General features: G+C 43.3%; 1 protein-coding gene across 1 annotated transcript; it reads left to right on the forward strand.

Annotated features, from left to right (window-relative positions):
- The first annotated feature begins 5,239 nt into the window (after window positions 1-5,239).
- On the forward strand, window positions 5,240-9,578 carry LOC146036630 (glutamine amidotransferase-like class 1 domain-containing protein 3, mitochondrial). The gene is made up of 4 exons (XM_083160569.1): window positions 5,240-5,423; window positions 7,341-7,512; window positions 7,605-7,806; window positions 9,280-9,578. The coding sequence occupies exons 1-4, from the start codon at window positions 5,313-5,315 to the stop codon at window positions 9,470-9,472; spliced, it is 678 nt and encodes a 225-aa protein (XP_083016695.1). The 5' UTR covers window positions 5,240-5,312; the 3' UTR covers window positions 9,473-9,578.
- Window positions 9,579-21,219: the final 11,641 nt, after the last annotated feature.

The following is a 21,219-nucleotide window of genomic DNA, read 5'->3' on the forward strand; positions in this document are numbered from 1 at the left end:
GCCGCAGTAATGTACTTAGTGGAGAGGTAGTATACCAGTTTCCTGTGGGCTTTGAAGTGGAAAGGCCTGGTAGATGGCCTGTGTTTAAGAGGCTCTATGTGGAACAGCTGGGTATTCCTGCTGTGGGGCCTATCAGCAAAGGCTCATAACGAGGGCTGAATGAGGTTGCGTTGGGTGGCACAGTTCTTGGTCTAGGAGGTAAAAGGTGACAGGCTACTGGGCAAGCTGGGGCCAATGATACTGCTGGCTCTGGGGTGAATGGGTGGCCAGGACAGGCAATGGTGAGATACCTGGGATTCTGGTGCTGTTGCCAGCTCCTGCCAGTCACTGTTGACTGAGAGCACACTGCTGGGAGTTTTGCTGGGCACTTGAAACCTCTGCTGGGCATTTGTCACACTGCTGGGCACTTGTCACACTGCTGGGCACTTGGATCTGCTGGGAACTTGTCACACTGCTGGGCACTTGGATCTGCTGGACACTTGTCACACTGCTGGGCACTTGGATCTGCTAGGCACTTGTCACACTGCTGGGCACTTGGATCTGCTAGCCACTTGTCACACTGCTGGGCACTTGGATCTGCTGGGGTCACTGCTGGCTGAGGTGTGCTTCAGGCACCCTCTGTTGGCGCTGTACGCAGTGGTCACCCGGGATCTCTTCCCCCTGCCTGTCAACCACCGCCCGGGGAGGTCACACTCGCGGCTGTGCAATGCACTGCTGTGCATCCGGGTTCTCTCAGCGGCTCCCCTGTCAATCACCACCCGGGCTTCAAGTTGTCCAGGCGCCATCACGCAGGGCTCTCTCCTACTCTCGGCGGGTGCCGGCTGTCACTCCCCACCGGGAAGGTCACACTCACGGCTGAGCTTTGCAGCCGCGTTCTTAGATTAGATTCCCGGGTATGGCGCAAGCGCTGTATCGTCTGTGGTACTGCGCATGTTCAGAACCCGATGTGGGGGCTGCCACACATTTGCACAGAGTGAGGCATCACAGAGGGAGAAAACACCTCCCAATGGGACTGCCCGGTGCACCTAGGCAGGGGCGGATCCAGGATAAAATGACAGGGGGGGCACCATGATAAAAGAGGGTTTAGGTAGGGGAGGGGCAATGTTAGTGGTGCCAGTGTACATGCTATGAGAGCGGCAGAGAGAGGGTGGGAATGGGATTAAAAATAGGCCCTGGCAGTTAAAGTATGCAGGCCCACCATGGCGACAAATGTGTAGGGCGTAATTGTGCGCGCGCCGAAGGCACGCTCCAGAAAAGGGGGTGTGGCCACTCAACAGGGGGCGTGTCCTTGAGTGTAGTGTACAACACCATATACAACTTCTACACATTATGCAACAAAATACTACACCCCATTATACTTGCCCCTTACACATGATGCCAAATGGAATGAGCCAAAATTCACATAATGCCACACGGATTGAGCCAGAATTTACATAATGCCACACGGATTGAGACAAAATTCACATAATGCCAAATGGATTGAGACAAAATTCACATAATGCCACATGGATTGAGCCAGAATTCACATAATGCCACATGGATTGAGCCAGAATTCACATAATGCCACACAGATTAAGCCAAAATTCACAATACGCTTCATAAACAGGGACATTGTGCGCCAAAGGCGCACATTAAACATTTACACCATAATGTCCATTACACGTTAAGTTACACGCTATTATGTCCATTATGTATTATGCCAAACACCATAATGCCTATTAAAAATTATGCTACATAAGTGCTGCTTATCTACATGCTCATTGCCAAGGGTTCCATGCTCATTGCCAGAGGTTCCATGCTTTTTGCCATGTGGAATTACATGCTCATTGCCAAGGGGGAATACATGCTCGCGCTAAACGGGGACAGCCGCCGCCAGGCAGAAGTGATAGCCACTGACAGTGGCAGAGCCTGGCTGTATTCAGAGCACTGCAGGTCCCGGCTATTTGAAAAAATACCCCTTTCACACCAGAAAATGCATTCCCAGGTTGGCCCCTTTTACACCAGCCTAGTCCCTGCACTTTCTGGTGTGAGGGGGAGAGAAAACCACTCCTTCCCCCCTTTAACCAGTTATCTAATTTAACCGGCTATATCTTCGGAACCAACTGACCCATTTACATGAGACAAATATCATATTGAAGAACTTTTGAGTGGGCTTTGAATGATTTTGGTCCAGTGAAACTGGAACGTTTGGTTCCAGAGTAATCTGCCCTCAAAGAACATGAACAGCCATGAAATAACATTTCAAAAATAAAAAAATTGGTTTACATGCAATATCTCTGAAACCGATAGACCGATATGGACCAGCCTGGTATCATATTGAAGGCCCAGCGATTTGGAATGGAATGAGATCAAACACAAGCTTCTGCGATGCCAGGGGGGGAACTGGCAGCCGCCGGAACCAGGTGGGGGGTCGGAATGGACGGGTCCCATATTATCCTATGGGGAAAAAAAAGTTACAGCTTTGCCAGGCGATATCTCCGGTTCCCGGGAGGCTAGAGACACGGGGCTGGGCTCATTGGAAAGCCCTGGTCCTCAGCTACAAAATTACATGGGGGCACGTGCCCGGGTGCCCCCCACCCTGAATCCGCCACTGCACCTAGTCAAAAGTAACTTAGATAAGAAGTTTAGCTGCGGGTGGTTGCCTAGCAACCCCTCCCCCCCTAGGCCCGTGTATAAGGCCACAATTAATTGAAAAAGGCAGCACTGGCCACCAATGTTAAGTCCCAGGTGCAAATTATTCCCAGGCGCAAATAATTCACAGGATATAATGAATGAATAGTAAAAAAAATAAGAAAAATAAATAGTCTTAACTTTTTAGTATGGCTGGAGGAAAGCTACCCAACGTGTTTCATCTGGTGTGACTTCTTCAAGGGGTCTTGATAAACATATATATATATATATATATATATATATATATATATATATATGGCAGGAATAAGCGGCACTCGGAGGCTTATTCCTGCCATATATTCCTTGAAAGAGGGCACCGGAGCAAGTCCATTTAGCATTACCCCCAGACCTGAGTGCCGGCCTCATCGCATTGTGTGTATATATATATATATATATATATATATATATATATATATATATATTTAGTAGAAGAAGGGCACTCAGGGACTAGAGAAGCAGGTGAACGTAGGACAATTTTATTGTATACCCACCCTGATGGGTAATTTTTAACGCCACCCCACGATGAACGCCAACCCGAAGCGTGGCGAGCATCCTATGACCTTTTCATACCCCCACTATCCACGTGGGCGTGGAGTTGATTTTATATAGTGTGGCGAGCCACCGAGCCCGAAGCGTGGCGAGCCCCGCGAGGGGACGCGTAATACCTGTGAAGTTATGCGCATCCGCTCGCCACGCTATATGAAATCAACTCCACGCCGACGTGGATAGTGGGGGTATGAAAAGGTCGGAGGACGCGTACCGCCGCACTCAGGCCACTTCACAATTGGGTGAAGTGGCCTGTGACCACATGCTCTAATAAATACAAATACAGGGACTATGATGTGTCAGCAGTTGGCAGGCTCTTGAGAGACAATTGTTAGTGTAGGACTTGCAGTGAAATGGGGTCCCTTGGCGATGGGCTGCAAGCTTAAATGCATTGATCAATTCATGAACTAAAACCCCATTATTTATTTGATTAATTGTATACTAAGGTGAGTTAGTTCATTATGGAGAGTGTTGAGTCCCTGTACTTGTATATATATATATATATATATATATATATATATATATATATATAAAGCACAATTGTGGTGTGGCGCCTTAAAAATAATAAATAAAGTCCATATGTATGGTGGTCATAAATCAGTAAAGCAGACCAGAAGAATTCATCCAATTTCTTTGTTTATTGATGTCAACTTTTTCATCGGCAAAACCGTGAGAAGTATCCCAACGCGTTTCGTCTAGAACGACTTCATCAGGGGTAACATCATAAAATTCTTTTCTTTCCTGTACTAGTAATAAAGTGCTTCTAGCTCCTCCAATAGACAACGGGGAGAAATGATTGTGATTCCAAACCAATTATTTTTATAGAGTAGAGTTAAGCTGATGACACGCTTAACCGCGTACAAATGTGTAAACACCAATAAAATTCTGGCACAATTACTTTTCTTCCCTGTGTGATCAACCTCAGCTCCTGGCTCTTGCTTCTGGTGTCATCTCCAGGCAGCTTCGAGGGTCAGGCTCCTGCCTCTACCTGTCTGTTTCTGGCTCCCGCAAGGTTCAGACTCCAGCTCCCGGTTCTTGTTTCTGGTGTCAGCTCCTGGCTTAAACTTTGTAACATCCACAGAGTGCAGTCTGGCTGGTTCTGGGCAGGCCTGAGACTGTGGTTAGCACTGCAGCATCTCTTTCCCCTCTTGCTCAGCAGGTAGAGGCACTACCCTGCCTGCTGACTCCTCCACTAAGATAAGTCATTCACTTTTTAGACTTTTTAGAATATATGTCCCTCCTCCCTTTTTTAGCGATATCACCTGTAGGCCTTTTTAGTAACATTCTCGCATTTTTTATTATTACTGTTTTTTCTATATAAACTGTATTATTGTCTGTTCTCCATTTTTTCAGTGCTATTGTGCACTTTTTTATGTATATAAAATAAAACTTTTTTATTATAAAGAGTTTTTGTGTAGTACATAGGTATTTATTGTCGCTGATACCTCTATTCCAACCATTTGTAAATATATATATATATATATATATATATATATATATATACACACGACAACTTATTTTTTAGCACCCCTAAGCTGAGGATGCTTTATTGATTCGGTATTATATAGCCATCAAAAGTGATTAAAATGAAGAGTGATAAATTACCAACCAACCAGTTGATATAATTTTCTAAACACAGCCTGTAACATGGCAGTTAGGTGCTCAATAGTTGGTACTTTAGCTCTCTGCACCTAGCACCTTATTACTTTTCAAGGTTTAGTACTGTACATCTACACCAAATTGTGTTTATTGAAAGTAATGCTCTTACCATTACAGTAATAATATACTTGCTTCAATATATTATGAAACCAAACGTAGGATAGACCAAATGGGCGTGATGTGTAATCATTCCAGTAATCGGCAATAGTGTGGGGAAACCCCACTGTCTGACCTAGTTGTAATAATTACAGTGGAGTCATTGTAGACAGCATTTCCCTGTGTGCAGGCTCCTCCCCAGACACGCCCCCTCTGTGTGTGTATATAAGGGCAGGTGCCACACAGCAGAACACAACACAGCTCTCTCTGAAGCGACTTTCCGGCAACTGCTATTACTTCCGGGTATTCCAGGCTTCCCCTGCCAGTGTCCTGCATCAGTCATGTCCCAGAAGAAGGTGGCAGTGATCCTCTCAGGCTGCGGGGTGTATGATGGCAGCGAGATCCACGAGTCCTCGGCTGTGCTTGTGCATCTGAGCAGGGCCGGCTCTCAGGTGAGAAAAGACGATACAGGGCAAAATGTGTATAAGCCAAGAGCGTAGGGATGATAGTTATTGGTGTCAGACCGTGCAGTGCATGTACTTGTGTCTCTTCATTATGCGATGAGTAACTATTGTGCAAGGTGCTGTAATATCTGTCATGTTACAGAAAAACTTCTGCACAGTCCAAGGTGAGAGGACACTTTATAAAGTACCACTTGTAACAGCAGCGAGCATTAATGTATTAGTTCAGAGGGGCCCAAACGAGATCCTTAACGGTACAGGTTTTAAGTATACCCATGGTTGCACAGTTAATTAGTATCTCCAGTGGCGTACCTTGGGGTCCACAGCCCTAGCGTTGGCAGGGGGGAGCCAGCTCCCCGGGGGGACACGGTCACGGCACATAGATCTGCGACTGCCTAACAGGTGACAGGCTGGGGGCTGCAGCTACTCCCCAGAGTCCCCGGCCGCTTTGTTAAGTGTGGGCTGGTTCAAATAAAGGGGGGCTGGACGTGAGCAGAACCCTGCAGCCAAGCCTGCCCTGCAGCGGGATGGAGCACAGAACCAGAAAGTGCAGTAGATGCCTGCTCCAGAAGCCACGGCGCGCTGCCCGGCAAAGCATGCACTGTAAATTAGAAGCATTTTCCCCTAGGCGCCAGCAGGGGGAGCTGAGAGGATCAGCTTCTCATTAGTGGTGTGCTGCACGTTTTTCCTGTGCTACAGTAGGTCACTCAGTTAATTTGATTAATTTATGTGCTAAGCCATGGATATTCTTAAAACCCTGGACCATTGGGGTGACTTGAGGACCACATTTGGGAACCTCTGTATTGAATAATAATGTTCACTGCAACATAAAGTGTTACTGGACTCCTTTGTACAGTATTTAAATAATATATATTAGTAGCAGACATAGAAGTCGTCTTATATTTCAAGACAATAATACATTTACCAGATACACCCTTGCATAAGGAAAATACTTTATCGGTTATTATAAAGTCACTGCAGTTATTAGTCCATTCTGTAACCTGCCATATTCTTTTTGGTTGTGACTAGTTCCCCTTCGCTGTAAGGACCTGAGGAGGAGCAGGGTTGGAATTAGGGACCCAAACAGACGTTTGGGCATGGTGGCTCGCTTCGCTCACCACCTGGTTACTAAAGGCAACCAGTGGTGGCGTGGATAGTGAAGGAATAAGCCCTCCATGCCTGAAGTGTGGCAGGGGTCCATTTGGGTCCCTTGTTCTGACCTTGCTCCTCCTCTCCCTGCCCTCTTTCCGCCACAGGTCCTTACAGTGAAGGGGAACTAGCTGTTACTTATTCTTTTCCTTCATTGATAGGCTGCATATTTATGTTTTATTTCCATTCTTATTTAATTATGGTTTACTTCTGATGGGGCAATAACAAAATGTGTGCTGTTCTGGGGGCCTTCCTCTGGTTATCTTGGCGGTGCTCAGTGTTTCCCATCATTTCCATGCTTATCCTAGTTACTGTAGATGGGAGCCTTCCACCCAATTTTTCCATCTAGTTGGTGGGGACATTATAGCGTGTCATGTGAAGTTATTATATGTGGATTACCTAACCCTCTACATCTGTATAATAATCTTGATAAAGCCTTTTTCATGTCTGGAGTATCCTAATATAGGTCCACCCTTTGCTGTGATTGCACTGGTCATACCCATGACCCATCCATTTATGGGAGCGTACGCACCATAAGAACCTATGAGCATACTAATCATGCCTGATTTTCTGTGACAAAGATAGGCATGGACACATCTGTAGGCTTTTTAATGCTTCTCTCAGCGTAGTACAGCACTGCCCTGTATACATTAATCACATAAGCCCCCATGGTGCTGTGTGCTTGCCTCTGATGTTACTTTGCATGTAGTATCCATATTCCTAGTGTAATAAAGCGCTCTCTCCCTGTTCCTCCTGCAGTATGTGCTTTTCGCACCCAATATAGACCAGATGCACGTTGTGGACCATGTGAAAGGACAGCCCACTGAGGAAAAGCGGAATGTGCTCACAGAGAGTGCGCGGATTGCAAGAGGAGATATTAAAGACCTTGCAGATCTGAAAGTCGGTGACTATGATGCACTCATCATACCAGGTACAGTCATACAGAGGGTGATAGATCTGCACAAACAATAGTAACATAAATGTGATGGAGATTTTCATTCTGTTTTCTCTCTTCTTTACCAGGAGGTTTTGGAGTTGCTAAAAATCTCTCTTCTTGGGCAGTGAAAGGGAAGGACTGCTCCGTTCTAACAGCTGTTGAAGAAGCTATTAAGGGATTTCATGCCGCTAAGAAGCCCATTGGCCTGTGCTGTATCTCCCCTGTGCTGGCTGCAAAGCTGCTCCCTGGGTGTGAAGTGACTGTTGGCTGCGATACAGAGTGTGACAAGTATGTCTCAGCAATGTGCATGATACAGGAAAATGTGTGTGTGGTAGTCTCTTTAAAATATATGGTCTTAAGGTGCGTACACACTGGGGCGATTTTGTACAATATCACGAGAAATATGGTCGCTAAGTGACCATATTGCCCACGATGGGAGTGTGCACAGCGATATATCACCGGGTGCGCGCTCCCATTTTTACCCCTGTAGTGATCGCTGGTCGCAGGTACATGCTCCTGCGACCAGCTGATTACCACTGCCGGGCTCCCCCGGCAGTTTCTTTTTCATCAGCGACCATCTCTGGTCGCTGATGAAAAGGAGAAACTGAGCAATATATGGCTATGCAATATATCTCCCCCGTGTGAAAAGGATCTAGGAGTCCAAATAGACAGCAATCTAGGATGTAGTGCCCATTGTAATGTAGCTACAAAAAAGGCCAACAAAATTCTGGCATGTGTTAAGAGGGGAATGGAAACTAAGGACTCAAGGGTAATTATGCCACTATATAAAGCATTGGTGAGACCTCACCTAGAGTACGGAGTACAGTTCTGGGCCCCACACTATAAAAAGGACATCATAGAATTAGAAAAAGTCCAAAGGCGACCAACAAAGCTTATTAGGGGAATGGAGAATTTAAGCTACGGGGAGAGATTAAGCAATTTGGGACTATTTACATTAGAAAAGAGACGTTTAAGGGGGGACATGCTCAACATGTACAAGTATATCAAGGGCCAATATAAGGAACTGTCACGCCCTCTTTTCTACTAGAAAGGAATCTAGGACATGAGGGCATGAGTATAGATTAGAAGAAAAAAGATTTCATTCAGCTAGTAGAAAGAATTTCTTTACGGTCAAACTCTGGAACTCTCTTCCCAGAGAGGTGGTAACGGCTGGCTCATTAAATGCGTTCCAGGTAAAGTTGGACAAACATTTACTGGAGAAAAACATCCATGGGTACAAATAAGAAATATAATTTGTCTGTAAAATACCAGAACCTACCAAATCAGCAATGGATATCTATACCAGGTTGAACTAGATGGACGCAAGTCTTTTTTCAGCCTTACCTACTATGTAACTATTGCTACAAAGACAAGCCGACCCTAAAATGACTATTGATCAAGTGAGTGGATGCTATAAGAACTTGGGTAGTTGCACACTTGGTGATGGGAGGAAGAGGGACCAGAAATTTAGGTCCAAAAGAGAACTTGTGCACCAGAGGTTCCTAAACAGCAGTTCACCTCATCTGACCTATACCTGAATTTGTGTATGTAAATATAGGTCAGAGGTAATGACCATGTGGAACTGAAACTCCCTATAGTCAAACACCCACGGGATGCCTGTGACTGACTGAAGTACTTAGTTCTAGCATAAGAAGCCAAGGTTATAAATGCTGGTAATATGGTAATGTGGAAGTCCTTTCTATTGTACTTTACACGGTCATTTTATCACTATTGTAACCGCATGTCCCTTCTCTTCCACAGGTGGCCCCATGCAGGAACCGCTGGAGCCATTAAACAGCTTGGCTGTAAACATGTCAACAAACAAGTCCATGAAGTTCATGTGGACACGAAAAATAAACTGGTGACTACCAGCGCTTTCATGTGTAATAGCCCAATACATGAGATCTTCGACGGCATCGGTGAAATGGTTAAAGATGTACTCAAGCTAGCTTAAATTAACATAATACATAACATAAATACAGCTGAAATTCAATACATAGATAAAACTTAATTGTGTATTTATTTGTTGACCTGAATAAAGTGTCCTATTTTTATATTCAGTTAATGGTTTTACTCATTTGGCATATCTGTGTAGTACAAAGGAGAGACGTTCAAGCTCACTGTGCCTCAAACTTGGCTATGTCTCAAGTTCCTAGTGACTTATCAGATTGCTGTTTTTATGACTACTGGTTTAGCCTTCAAAATGGCTCTCTCCATTATTATTATGACTTATATGGCGCAGCATATTCTGTTGCGCTTTACAATTGGAAACGGTGATTAAACAAACTGGGTACATATAAACCGACATGGAGGTAGGAGGGCCCTGCTCATAAGCAATCTATACGCATTGTGTTAAGGGTATGCATTCGATAGGTCTTCAGTTATCATGACAACACCTATTCAATCTTGGCAAAGTTTAACACATTATCTTGGTTGCCTGAAGTAATCTGGTAACTGGTTTACATAAACCAGTAATTTGTGTCAAATGTATCCTTGTACCAGAATGTTGCCTGAAGCCACTGAATTCTTCTATGGAAGCACAAATATACTGGTAGCCTGCAGGGACAGACCTATTACTGGTCACGCAGGTTAGTTGAAGCACCAACGCAGTCTTGGCTTGAAGGTACAAATCTTCCAGTATCCTTTAATGCAAATTGACGAATAACTGGACTGGTTCTGAATAATTAAGCAAAGGTGTTTCTTGGGGAACTGCACTATATAATCAGAGTCTGTTACATTAATTGTATATAGTAGGGGACATAACTGATTATAATTATTTGAATGATTCTGTACTTAACATCACGTGCCAACTTTGACCCTGTGGGTCCCAGGTTGTGTATGTGATGCTCAGTGGTGCACCCCCGAGTTATGACATGTCCTATTCGAAAAAAGGGGGAACAAAAGAAGAAACTCGGGTGGGGGTGCACTCTAGGTCCCCTAAATGAAGTTAATCTATTAAGATATATTTATTCATTTTTTTTTCATTATTTGTATTTTTTTATGGATTTTTTTTTCTGCAGTGCACAAAATAATTTAATTCTTAAACGTGAACCTTTACAAAAACCTATAAATTAGTTATTGCTGTGTAGAAAGAATCTCCAAGATTCCTGGGATTTCGTAAGATTAATTAGTCAGATACTGGTGTAATTAATTAGTGTATATTTGTTTGTTAAATAATTATCGATATTTGACCGTCATATAACCATATCAACAATACACCATAGATGTTGGGGGTAATTCACTCAATTAAGTAGTGATAAGGGTCTAATCATTGGTCAAAAATAAATTCTTAATACACAAACAAACAAAGTATATACACCAATTCTATATACATATATACAGATGTCCTCCACATCTCGCTAGGTCAGTGGTAGCCAACCATAGCCCTTGAGAGCTACCAACAGTTCACATTTTCCAGACAACCTAGCTGCTGCACTCATTAATCACTGACCCATTTTAAAAGATACACAGATGGAGCTAATTAGCTCACTTTTGATTCTGTGAGGAGACCTGCAAAACATGCACTCTTGGTAGCTCTCGAGGACTAGGGTTGGCTACCCCAGCTCTAGGTCCTCTCTTTGGCCCTTATTCTGATCGGTGCGGCCGGATCCGAATATGCGGCCAGGACCGTGCGTGCGAAACCCCGCCTTCCATACGGATCGCCAACTCCGTCCGTACGCGGTAAGAAGCTGGCCGAACGGACCGCACGTGTATTTTTCACGTAATACGCCTCCTCCATCTCAGGGAACCTCCCCCATCATTCGATGTTCGCAGACCATCGAATGCAGGACCGAGTGCTCCACCAGCTCCCGCAACCTCAGACCACTCGGGCATTTCTCCGTGCAAAAGCAGGGATCTGGGCGGGCAGCTGACATCCGGCGATGTCATATGTCCGCCCCCTACACGTGCGTCACGGCCGCATTACCATACGTACGCCCAGCGTTTTGCATGGGAACGCCCATGAAACGCGGGGCGTATGCATATGGTAATGTGCCCAAATAGCCCTTCACGCCCCTCTCCACCCCCTGTTCGGAGTGTTCACATTTCATGCGGGATTTGGCCGTACGCCCCGCTCGCACATGCGCAGAGACGCCTCTGCACATGCGCAGACACAAAACAATGGCGGCACGAAGGCACGCGGCTATTACTGCACCGATCAGAATAAGGGCCTTTATGTCTGTTATCACTAAAGGCCCATAGACACTTTACATTTCAAAAGACTTTGCCAAAATCTTTGATAGATTTATCTGTCACCAAAGTAGTGCATACACACTGAACTATTTTCCCCAAGGAGCAAGAGATTTTCAGGAGGCGAAAGACTCGCACCAACCCCCCGATCCGAGCTACAGCCACAATCCACCCCCCACCCCCCGGACTCGGCGGCTCGAGCGGCAGCCACAATCCACCCCACCCCCCCGGACTTGACAGCCACATGGCTTGTGCCAGCAATGTATATATTACTTCCTTAAAAAACATTGGTGGGCAAGGGCTGCTTCTATCCTCAGTAGGGAGGAGGAGGGAGCGGCCAGTCATGTCAGGTCTCATTTCCAGGGGCATGTGGTCCCGCCAAGCTCAGCTGTCCTCCTGCTGCCCGTGTCCTCCGGCGCTTACTACAGCTTCTTCTGTCTCTGTCTCCCTGCACATCCACCATGAGTTACCTCAACCCGCAGCGCCGACGACCAGGCTCCGAGGGATCAGTGTCCTTCTCAGGAAGTTAGGAGTGTGATGTTGGCCCGTCTCCCTGCCCATCCGCCGCGGTGAACCTCAACCCGCAGTGCCCGACAAGCGGGCTCTCGAGGTGTCACGGGGACAGGGCGTAGTGTCGGCCGAGCTAAGCTGTCCACAGGCTGGGTAAGGTTTTATTTCCTTTCCCCTAGGCTCTCTGTCCATGGAGCTTGTCTAGAGGTCTCGGGAGCACATCCGTTACGCTTCCTGTTCCGACCACTCCCCCACTGCCATAGTTTTTAATAGGTCAACCTAGATTTAATTAGCTTATCCCTTGTTATATGTAGTGTATTCTGATATTTTTAAATACAAGTTTTTAACCAATAAATGTTTGTCCAACCTTAATTTAAACGTATTAAATGTGTCATTCAACACCACCTCTCCAGGAAGAGAGATCCATAGTTTAGCTGCCCTGACAATGAAAAATGTTGCTTTGTGACATTGAGCGCTACACCTCAGTTTGTTATCTAATTGGACTCCTAGATCCTTTTCAAGTACTGAATTACCCAATGCCTCCCCGCTTAGGTTAGAACTAGCACATTGGTTATGCCTCCCAAGGTGCATAACCTTGATCCACATTGAACCTCATTTTCCACTTTTTTTGCCCACTCATCTAGTTTATTAAGATAATTTTGAAGTGCGGAGACATCCTCAGTTGATCTAATTACTCTACTCAGTTTTGTATCATCCGCAAAAATGGAACCATTGCTGAGTATTCCCATCCCAATATCGTTGATAAATATGTTGATTAAAATGGACCCTAGTACCGGACCCTGTGGCACTCCACTTAGTAATGGTATCTTATTTCATACTGCACTGTTCACAACCACTCTCTGTTCCCTATTACATAGCCAGTTCCCTACCCACCTACAAATTCTTTCCCCTAATCCCAGGTCCTCCATTTTATTTATCAATCTCTTGTGTGGCACTGTATCGAAAGCTTTAGCAAAATCTAGGAAGACCGTGTCTACGGCGTTTCCATAATCTAGGTTTTTGCTGACCTCCTCATAGAAGCCTAGTAAATATGTTTGACACAATCTATTTTTCACAAACCCATGCTGGTTAATGCGAAGTAAACTATGAAGATCTAAATATTTCTGGACACCATCCCTTAAAAATCCTTAAAATAATTTACCCACTATTGACTCACCGGTCTGTAGTTAGCTGGGTCATTCCTTTTTCCTTTTTTGAATATTGGCACTACTTCTGCTATTCTCCAGTCTTTCGGAACCTTACCTGATGAAAGTGAGTTATCAAAAACGTAATACAGAGGGGTCACGAATTCCTCCCTTAATTCCATTAGTACCCAAGGATGAATCCCATCTGAGTCTGGTGATTTGTTTGTTCTGATTTTGCTGAACTGCAATATTATCTCATCAGTCGTGAAAGCAATATTAAGATCTGGCTTGTTCGTCCCATTTGTGGTACCTGTATGTTCCACTGTCTCCTCTCCCCTAGTAAACACTGATGAGAAGAACTCATTTAACAGTTCTGCTTTTCCCTTATCCTTTGTAAAGCTTTTACCATTGATTTTGGATAATGGGGCTATGTTCTTTTTAATTATTCATTTACTATTGATGTATTTGAAAAACTTCTTGGGATTGGATTTGCTCTCAGTGGCTATGTATAGTGCATTCTCCCTTTTAGCTACTTTGATTATCCCTTTACAAATTTTGTTTATTTCTTTGTACTGGCTGTACGCCTCCTAATTCATGTTATCCTTATAAAATTGAAATGCTCTTGTTTTATTGTTGATTGCTGTCCTTACTTTTTTGTGCAACCATGATGGCTTTTTTATTGAATTTACCCTTATTAACTTTTGGGTACTTATGTATTATCTGGACTCCCATGTTAAATGCACCCCATTTTTTCATATCCCTACTATCCAACTACACATGGAGTTGATTTTATATAGTGTGGCGAGCGCAGCAAGCCACCGTGCCCGAAGCGTGGTGAGCGCAGCGAGCCCCACGAGGGGACGCGGTCTCATAAGAAAAACGGGAGTCCAGATATTACATAAGTAACGACTTTTGGGATGTATTTAATAGTTAGTGATTCAAGCACATTTTTTGTGTTTCCCACATTTCCTCTCTATTCTACCCCTCAAATATCACTTCCCACTTAATTTCTTTTAAATATTCCCTGAATAATTTGAAAATAGCTTTTTTGAAATTTTGTATTTTAGTTGGTCCTGTATGTTGTGGTTTACAGAAGTTGATTTCCAGTGAAACCATGTTGTGATTACTGTTCCCTAGATGTGCTATTACTTTGGTATTTGAAACGAAATCTATGTTATTTGTTAATACTATGTTACAGTATGTGTTAATACTCCATTTGGAGTTCCCATTAGGAGCCTGGCGTCAGTTATTATGTTTTGTTAATTGTCTATTAATGAAAGGTACAATATGTTGCTATGTGAACACATTTCTGAACTAGTTCCCGGGAATAATTCAGAGTAAAGATATTCATACAGTAGACCCAAAGGCGAAAACAAATTTTAATTGTGTATATACTGTAACTCACCTAAACTTATGTAGAGTTTTACAGCTATCCCATGCGAGACCTTTGATCTACCGAGGCATACAATACTGAGTTATTTGCTGTAATAACGCTATTGAGCGTGCATATACACACTGACATCTGATATTTCTATTGACTATCTTACTGTCAAAGATATGTAGTTCCCCCTCACCTGCTGGGGCGACTGAGCCTCTATTGCACATTTCAGAGTATACTCTTAGGGGGTATTTAATACCCCACAACTATGTCCAATGGTGGAAATAGCGTTGGAGGCCTATTCAATGTGATCTTTCCCAACAGCATTGAAGAGGCATCTCGGCAGAACTGACCCTACCTTAAAAGCAGTCGGGCCCATATTTGTCGAGATCACAGCCGTATCTCAATGATCCATGGCCGTTTTCACAGACACGCCACCTTTTCCTCATTCCACAGACGCAACAATGAATCCCGTCTGCCAAATATGTCGAGCAGACAGAGAATGGGCCAGGGTCACAACGTCCCAACAGTCGTGACCAGTGATTGAATACCCCCCCACATAGACCATTCATCTACCACAAAGTTTATAATAGAGATATCATTGGGTTTGCACATTTGGCTTTATATGCCTTACCCTGTTAGGGTATGGACAGATTCCTTGAGAGGAAATCAGTCAAAATCATCTCAAGCACTGTTTGATCCTACCATGGGTAAAAACGGTCAAAAAAATCAACCCAGTCCGCATCCCTTCCTTCACCGCCTCCATTTTCTGTGGCAATTCCCCTAGTGATCTTCCATCTAACTCTCCTCAAAGAGCAGTGATTCCTTCACCTAAGGAGAATGCTATGGCTACTATACAAATATTGATGCCTCTGCTAGATGAAAAAAATTGAGGATTTGCATATGAGACTAGAGACCTCCCATATGAAAATTGATTCCAATACTGCTAGAATAGCCACAGTGGAACAACGGAGCAGTGATAATGCGGTCATTGTCCATAACCTGCATGTGTTGCTTGACCGCAGAGAACAAACAATACACTCCGTATCTGCTAAGCTGGATGATATGGAGAACAGAGTTATCAGTGTAATTTAAGCCTTATTGGCATCCCGGAGTCTATTAAAGGGCCACAATTGGAAGAATATATGTGTTTAGACTATAGGGCCAAAGAGAAATTACTGTTGGTTTCTATGGGGATGCCCATGAAATGCTGGGCATTCCCATGGGCGCGACTCGAGTCTGCAAGCCCCACACCTGCACTGATTGGTGCGAATGGGCTGCTCACACAGATGGCCCGTACATGCACATAAACAAATACTTGCATGCCCAGTCCTTCCCAAATCGCTCACAGTTGTGAATTCACAACGTTGAGTATGGATTAGAATGACCTCCATAATGCCCCCAGTCGCAGTGTTGCCTACAAAACTTATGCCCCCAGTAGCAGTGCAGCTTTACCTTATAATGCCCAAATTGCAGCACCGAACACCGTACACACGCGTTTCGTTGCCCACAGGCAACTTTTTCAAACGCGTCAGACAAGGTGCTACAGTCTGACACTTGGGACCTTATACAGAAACAAGCTCTCACTTGGACCAACTCTCCGCCATCTCCCCCATATTGAGGTTATTCCATCTGGGACATTCACTGGACACCGCAAGGGACACCACCACCTGCTATTCACCGGAGCTCCTTATTCAAGGACTGAGACCTCTATCCTACCAACCAGGATCCAACTTTTTTTCCGGCCAGGTTTATGGACACCCGCCATTCCAGCTGTTCCCAAAACCCTCTGGGAGACTGTACCCCTTTTCCATCTGGAGAGTAATCTCAGGAACAAGTGAGACACTGCACAATGTCTATATCTGTATTCCAATTTATGTGATTCCATATCAGGCTGTACACCTTCATTTTATGCAATTGCTTTTAGTACTTTATTGAATTTTTAGTGATAATAAAATAAATTGTAATACCCAATTGGTCATATATTCTTATCATTTAGCGCTCCAGCACTCCCTGTATATTTGTATTTCTGTTTTTAGGGGGCTGACCTCCCCATGGTGTGAGCAGCTTGCCCAACCACTTATCTAGAAGCGCCTGTACATATTACTCCACCTAGGTGGTCTAATATACAATTGCCTTTATCCTCAGAGAACAACTAAAAGGAAATATTATGGAGAAACCTTGTGCGTTACAGCAGCAGCCCCCAATGGATTAACCACAGCTGCTTCAGGACCAGGTGTACTAAGCTTGAAAAGGTATAAAAGCGAGAGTGAAAAACCACCAGCCAATCAGCTCCTACCTGCCTTGTCACATGCTGTGTTTGAAAAATTACAGGTACGAGCTGATCACTCTCCATTATCTCACTTTTTAGGGCTTGGTACATCTTGCCCTCAGTGAGGAAAGCTTTCCCGTGTGTTCGTACAATACATTTTTACTTTATCCATGATTTACATACGGACTGTCTTATTACGCCACAACAGGGATGCATTTAAAAGGTCAACAATAACAATGCTGTCAGAATTTTTACTTTAGGGTAAGAATGTGAGCAGGAGGAGGTTAGTATTAGGCTGTGGAGGGATTAGATTAGAGTTAGTCATTAGAGGGAGGGTTAGGGGCAGGGTTTACGATTACTTCCTGGAATGCTGGAGGTTTGACCTGGAAGTGACATTACATGACTGGCAGGACAAGATGCTGTAGCCTGCATGATGAAATGTCAACATTCTAACGTGACAGAGTAACATTCGCTTCATAATAGAGGATGGAGAGAAAAGACGAGGGAGAAACATAATCAGATTCTAGTCCTAATCAAGTCCTAGTCAAGCTAATATGTGGTTGAGAGCCTACAAATGGATCCAAAGAAAAAGATTTAAGATAAATATAAATATCCTTTTATTGAATACTGGAAAAAGTATACTACAATGCAGTAGTGTTACAAACACAACAGGCTAATTGTGTGATCAAATCTTGTACATTGCTTGCTAAGCATTGTAATCATTAAGTACATCTGAGCATGATACATGTTCACCAAAAATAAAGAATCTTCTGAGGTAAAAGTAGATCTAAATCTTTGCATATTTCAGCATACAAAACGGACATATATGCTGCCAGACACAATTAGAGACAGAAAATATATTTGCAAAAACACATTTTAGAAATAATATAGTATTTACTGTAATGCTGCATACACATAGTGAGATTGTGTTATATAATCGAAATCGAATGGACATTGAACGGTTTTCAACCTCATTCAATGCGTGCACCTGTTTAGTGTAAGTAGAATAGTAAAATAGACAGTACAGATCGGTACTATATAGTCCAAATCGAATGCGTTTTGCTTGCCGTTCGATTCTATCCCAATCAAATCGCAAGCAAAATCGCACCGTGTTAACACACGTTAAGGGGGGTATTCAATGTGTGTCGTTCTCCCGCAGCCATCTCCCGATGGGGGAGATGGCTGCGGGGCCCTATTTAATGCTGTCTTCCCCGACAGCATTGAACAGGGGTTCTCGGCAGAACGAGCCCAACATCACAAGCTGTCGGGCTCGTTCTGCCGAGAAAAGCCGGAAATAGGCGAGCTCCCTGCCGGAGCTCATCTATTTCCCCCCTCAACTCGCGGCCACGCCACGGCGAGCTCAAGTCGAGCAAGGCGAGAACGGGACAGGGGCACGGCTGTCGACCCCCCTTAGAGGGATACACAAAAGCACAGACTGAAAAATACATTGCTGAAAAATGCAATCTCAGACAATGTGGAGAGGTGATTGTTAAAGCTCAGTATCTCAATATATAAAAATCTTTGGAACATAATTAAGGGTTTGTTGGAAATGTATGTACACATATTAGACCATTACTATGGCAACTCACATTTCATCTACATGTTATTTAAAGGTTTTAGCTTTTCCAAACCTCTCCCTGCCAGCAGTGTTCAGCTTTGTATGTAAAAACTGGACCCAATATCTGCTAGATTCTAGGGATTATCTTCCATCTTCTTGTGAGGTCTGAGTGCTGTCCAGCCAACACATCAGCGACAGAGATCACAGCAGAATACTGCATTGTTGATATCTGTTGCGATTAAAAATAAGTAGATGCTGGTTCCAATCATTGATGAGGATAATAATAAACCTGAATTAAAATTATAAGACACATTTATACATCGTTACATAGTAGTTTAGGTTGAAAAAAAGACTTCCGTGCATCAAGTTGAACCTTTGAATACCGGTTAGATCGTTGGATACTTAGAAGCCAAGATCACACTAAGGGCCTTATTCAGATCTGAGCTCAGTACAAATTTGTTTGGAAAATTGGCAAAACCATGTGCACTGCAGGTGGGGCAGATGTAACATGTATAGAGAGAGTTAGATTTGTGGGAGTTATTTTGTTTCTGTGCAGGGTAAATACTGACTGCATTATTTTTACACTGCAATTTAGATTTCAGTTTCAGCATACCCCACCCAAATTTATCTCTTTGCACAGGTTACATCTGCCCCACCTGCAGTGCACATGGTTTTGCCCATTTTCCAAACAAATTTGTGCTGAGCTCAGATCTGAATAAGGCCCTATATGCACATAGACCTCAAATTCATTTTTAAAATAATTGTAAAAGAGAAGTCCCCAAATCACACACTGCATAAGGCTGCTTCTCAGTTATCCACAGATGAGCACACTAGGGGCCAAATGTAATAGGGTGAGAGTTTCAGAAAGTGAGAGATTTTGGGAGAGTTTTCCAATGTTTTTTAAAGCAGCAATCAATTACATGGCAAAATCAACCTGGTTTTGCAGTGTAATTGATTGCTGCTTTAAAAAACATGGGAAAACTCTCCCAAAATCTCTCACTTTCTGAAAATCTCACCCTATTACATTTGGCCCTAGTAATAATACGGTAAAATGAGGGTTTAATTATGTTACCAAGTAAATTTAGGTTTTATTTTTTGCCCAGCCCTGTCAGTATAATAGTACAAAACAAACAATAGCAATGTATTATTTACATACAGAGAGAGCCATCCTCATCTAGCCCTTTAATAGGAGTAAGTGAGCCAGAAATGTCAGCCTTAATCCTCTGCTATTCCCCTACTGTATTGCTGTATGTATTGTAATGCAGCTGAGAACCACTGATAATAATAAGCCTTGGCTCACCCTGGCTCTCCACAGAAGGCTAGTTGAAGAAGGCTCCATCTGTAAGTTAAAATTAGAAAATAGCAAAACATTGATGTATAAGTAAAATATAGATAAATGTATTACAAATGTTGCATAATGTTTCCAAAAGTAATCATAATATTGCACATAAAGCTTGCCACTTATTTTTTACACACTTGTGAACACATGGCCTCATTCTGAGTTGGGAATAAAGAAAGTAAGAGCAAGTCCCTGGTAAAACCATGCTGCACTGCAGGTGGTGGATGTGTAAGGTGCAGAGATTTAGATGTGAGAGGGGCCTGTCTAAACTGATATCTAATTTGCAGGGTAAAAATAAAGCTGCCCAGTATTTGTGGGCTACATTCAAAAGCCGCCAGTATATACCCCACATGCGAGACAATGTATGTATCTGCACACTGGGTGCATGGCCCATGGTTTGTCCAGGTGCAGTTACTTTATTCCCAACAGAATTCAGTCTGTTATTTACTTTATTTCTTCTTGTTGACAATACCATATACATTGTTCTTTAATAGCTAGTTAGTATAGCTTTACCCCACTATACTGCACATACTGAAGTATATGCATTGATAATTACATACATACATACATAATATATATATATAGCAAAAGACGTCTGAACGTGGTGATGACTAGTAAGTCTTCTTCCACAGCAATGATCAGCTTGACCCAAAGCTTCATGATGAAGTGTGACAACTATATCCGATAAGGAAATGCAGAGAAACACTGTAAAAGGTTACCCACCGTTACCTATTAAGAACATTCAGTATCAAAATGATGCAGACAAATGCTAGTAAGATTGCCTGTGTCTTATGTGACTGTATGGTAGCAGATCCAGGCTAACAACAAGCTACAAAGCATGAAAAAACAAAACAGACTTGTATTATTTATTCAGAATATACAAAGAAAGAAAAGTGTGTCATAGTGTGGTGCACCATACTATGACACACTGTTCTTTCTTTGTATATTCTAACATATCAGTGGTAGCACACCCCTGAAAATAATGGTCATTTAGAAATCATACAAATAGGGGGCCACAACATATATCACCGGATTGCAATATTAAGTCCTGTGCGGCAGATTCCCCCACTCGGTCTATTATTTATTCAGAGCAGATACTATTCCATGATGAAGTCTGACCACACGCACAGAGATCAAACAACCTGATCGAGCCAATTTGGCCACACACTGTAGTAAAAAGGCCACATTGTCACATATTAGGTTATTAAATGAGAAGACAGCTAGTAGCAGGACATTCCATTCTAAACAATAATGGCACTAGGTAGTTAATGGAATAATGAGCCAAGATAATTTAACATCTTTCCCAATGAA

Source organism: Crinia signifera, chromosome 9, assembly GCF_055691185.1.
Source record: "Crinia signifera chromosome 9, ASM5569118v1, whole genome shotgun sequence".
Taxonomy (NCBI): domain Eukaryota; kingdom Metazoa; phylum Chordata; class Amphibia; order Anura; family Myobatrachidae; genus Crinia; species Crinia signifera.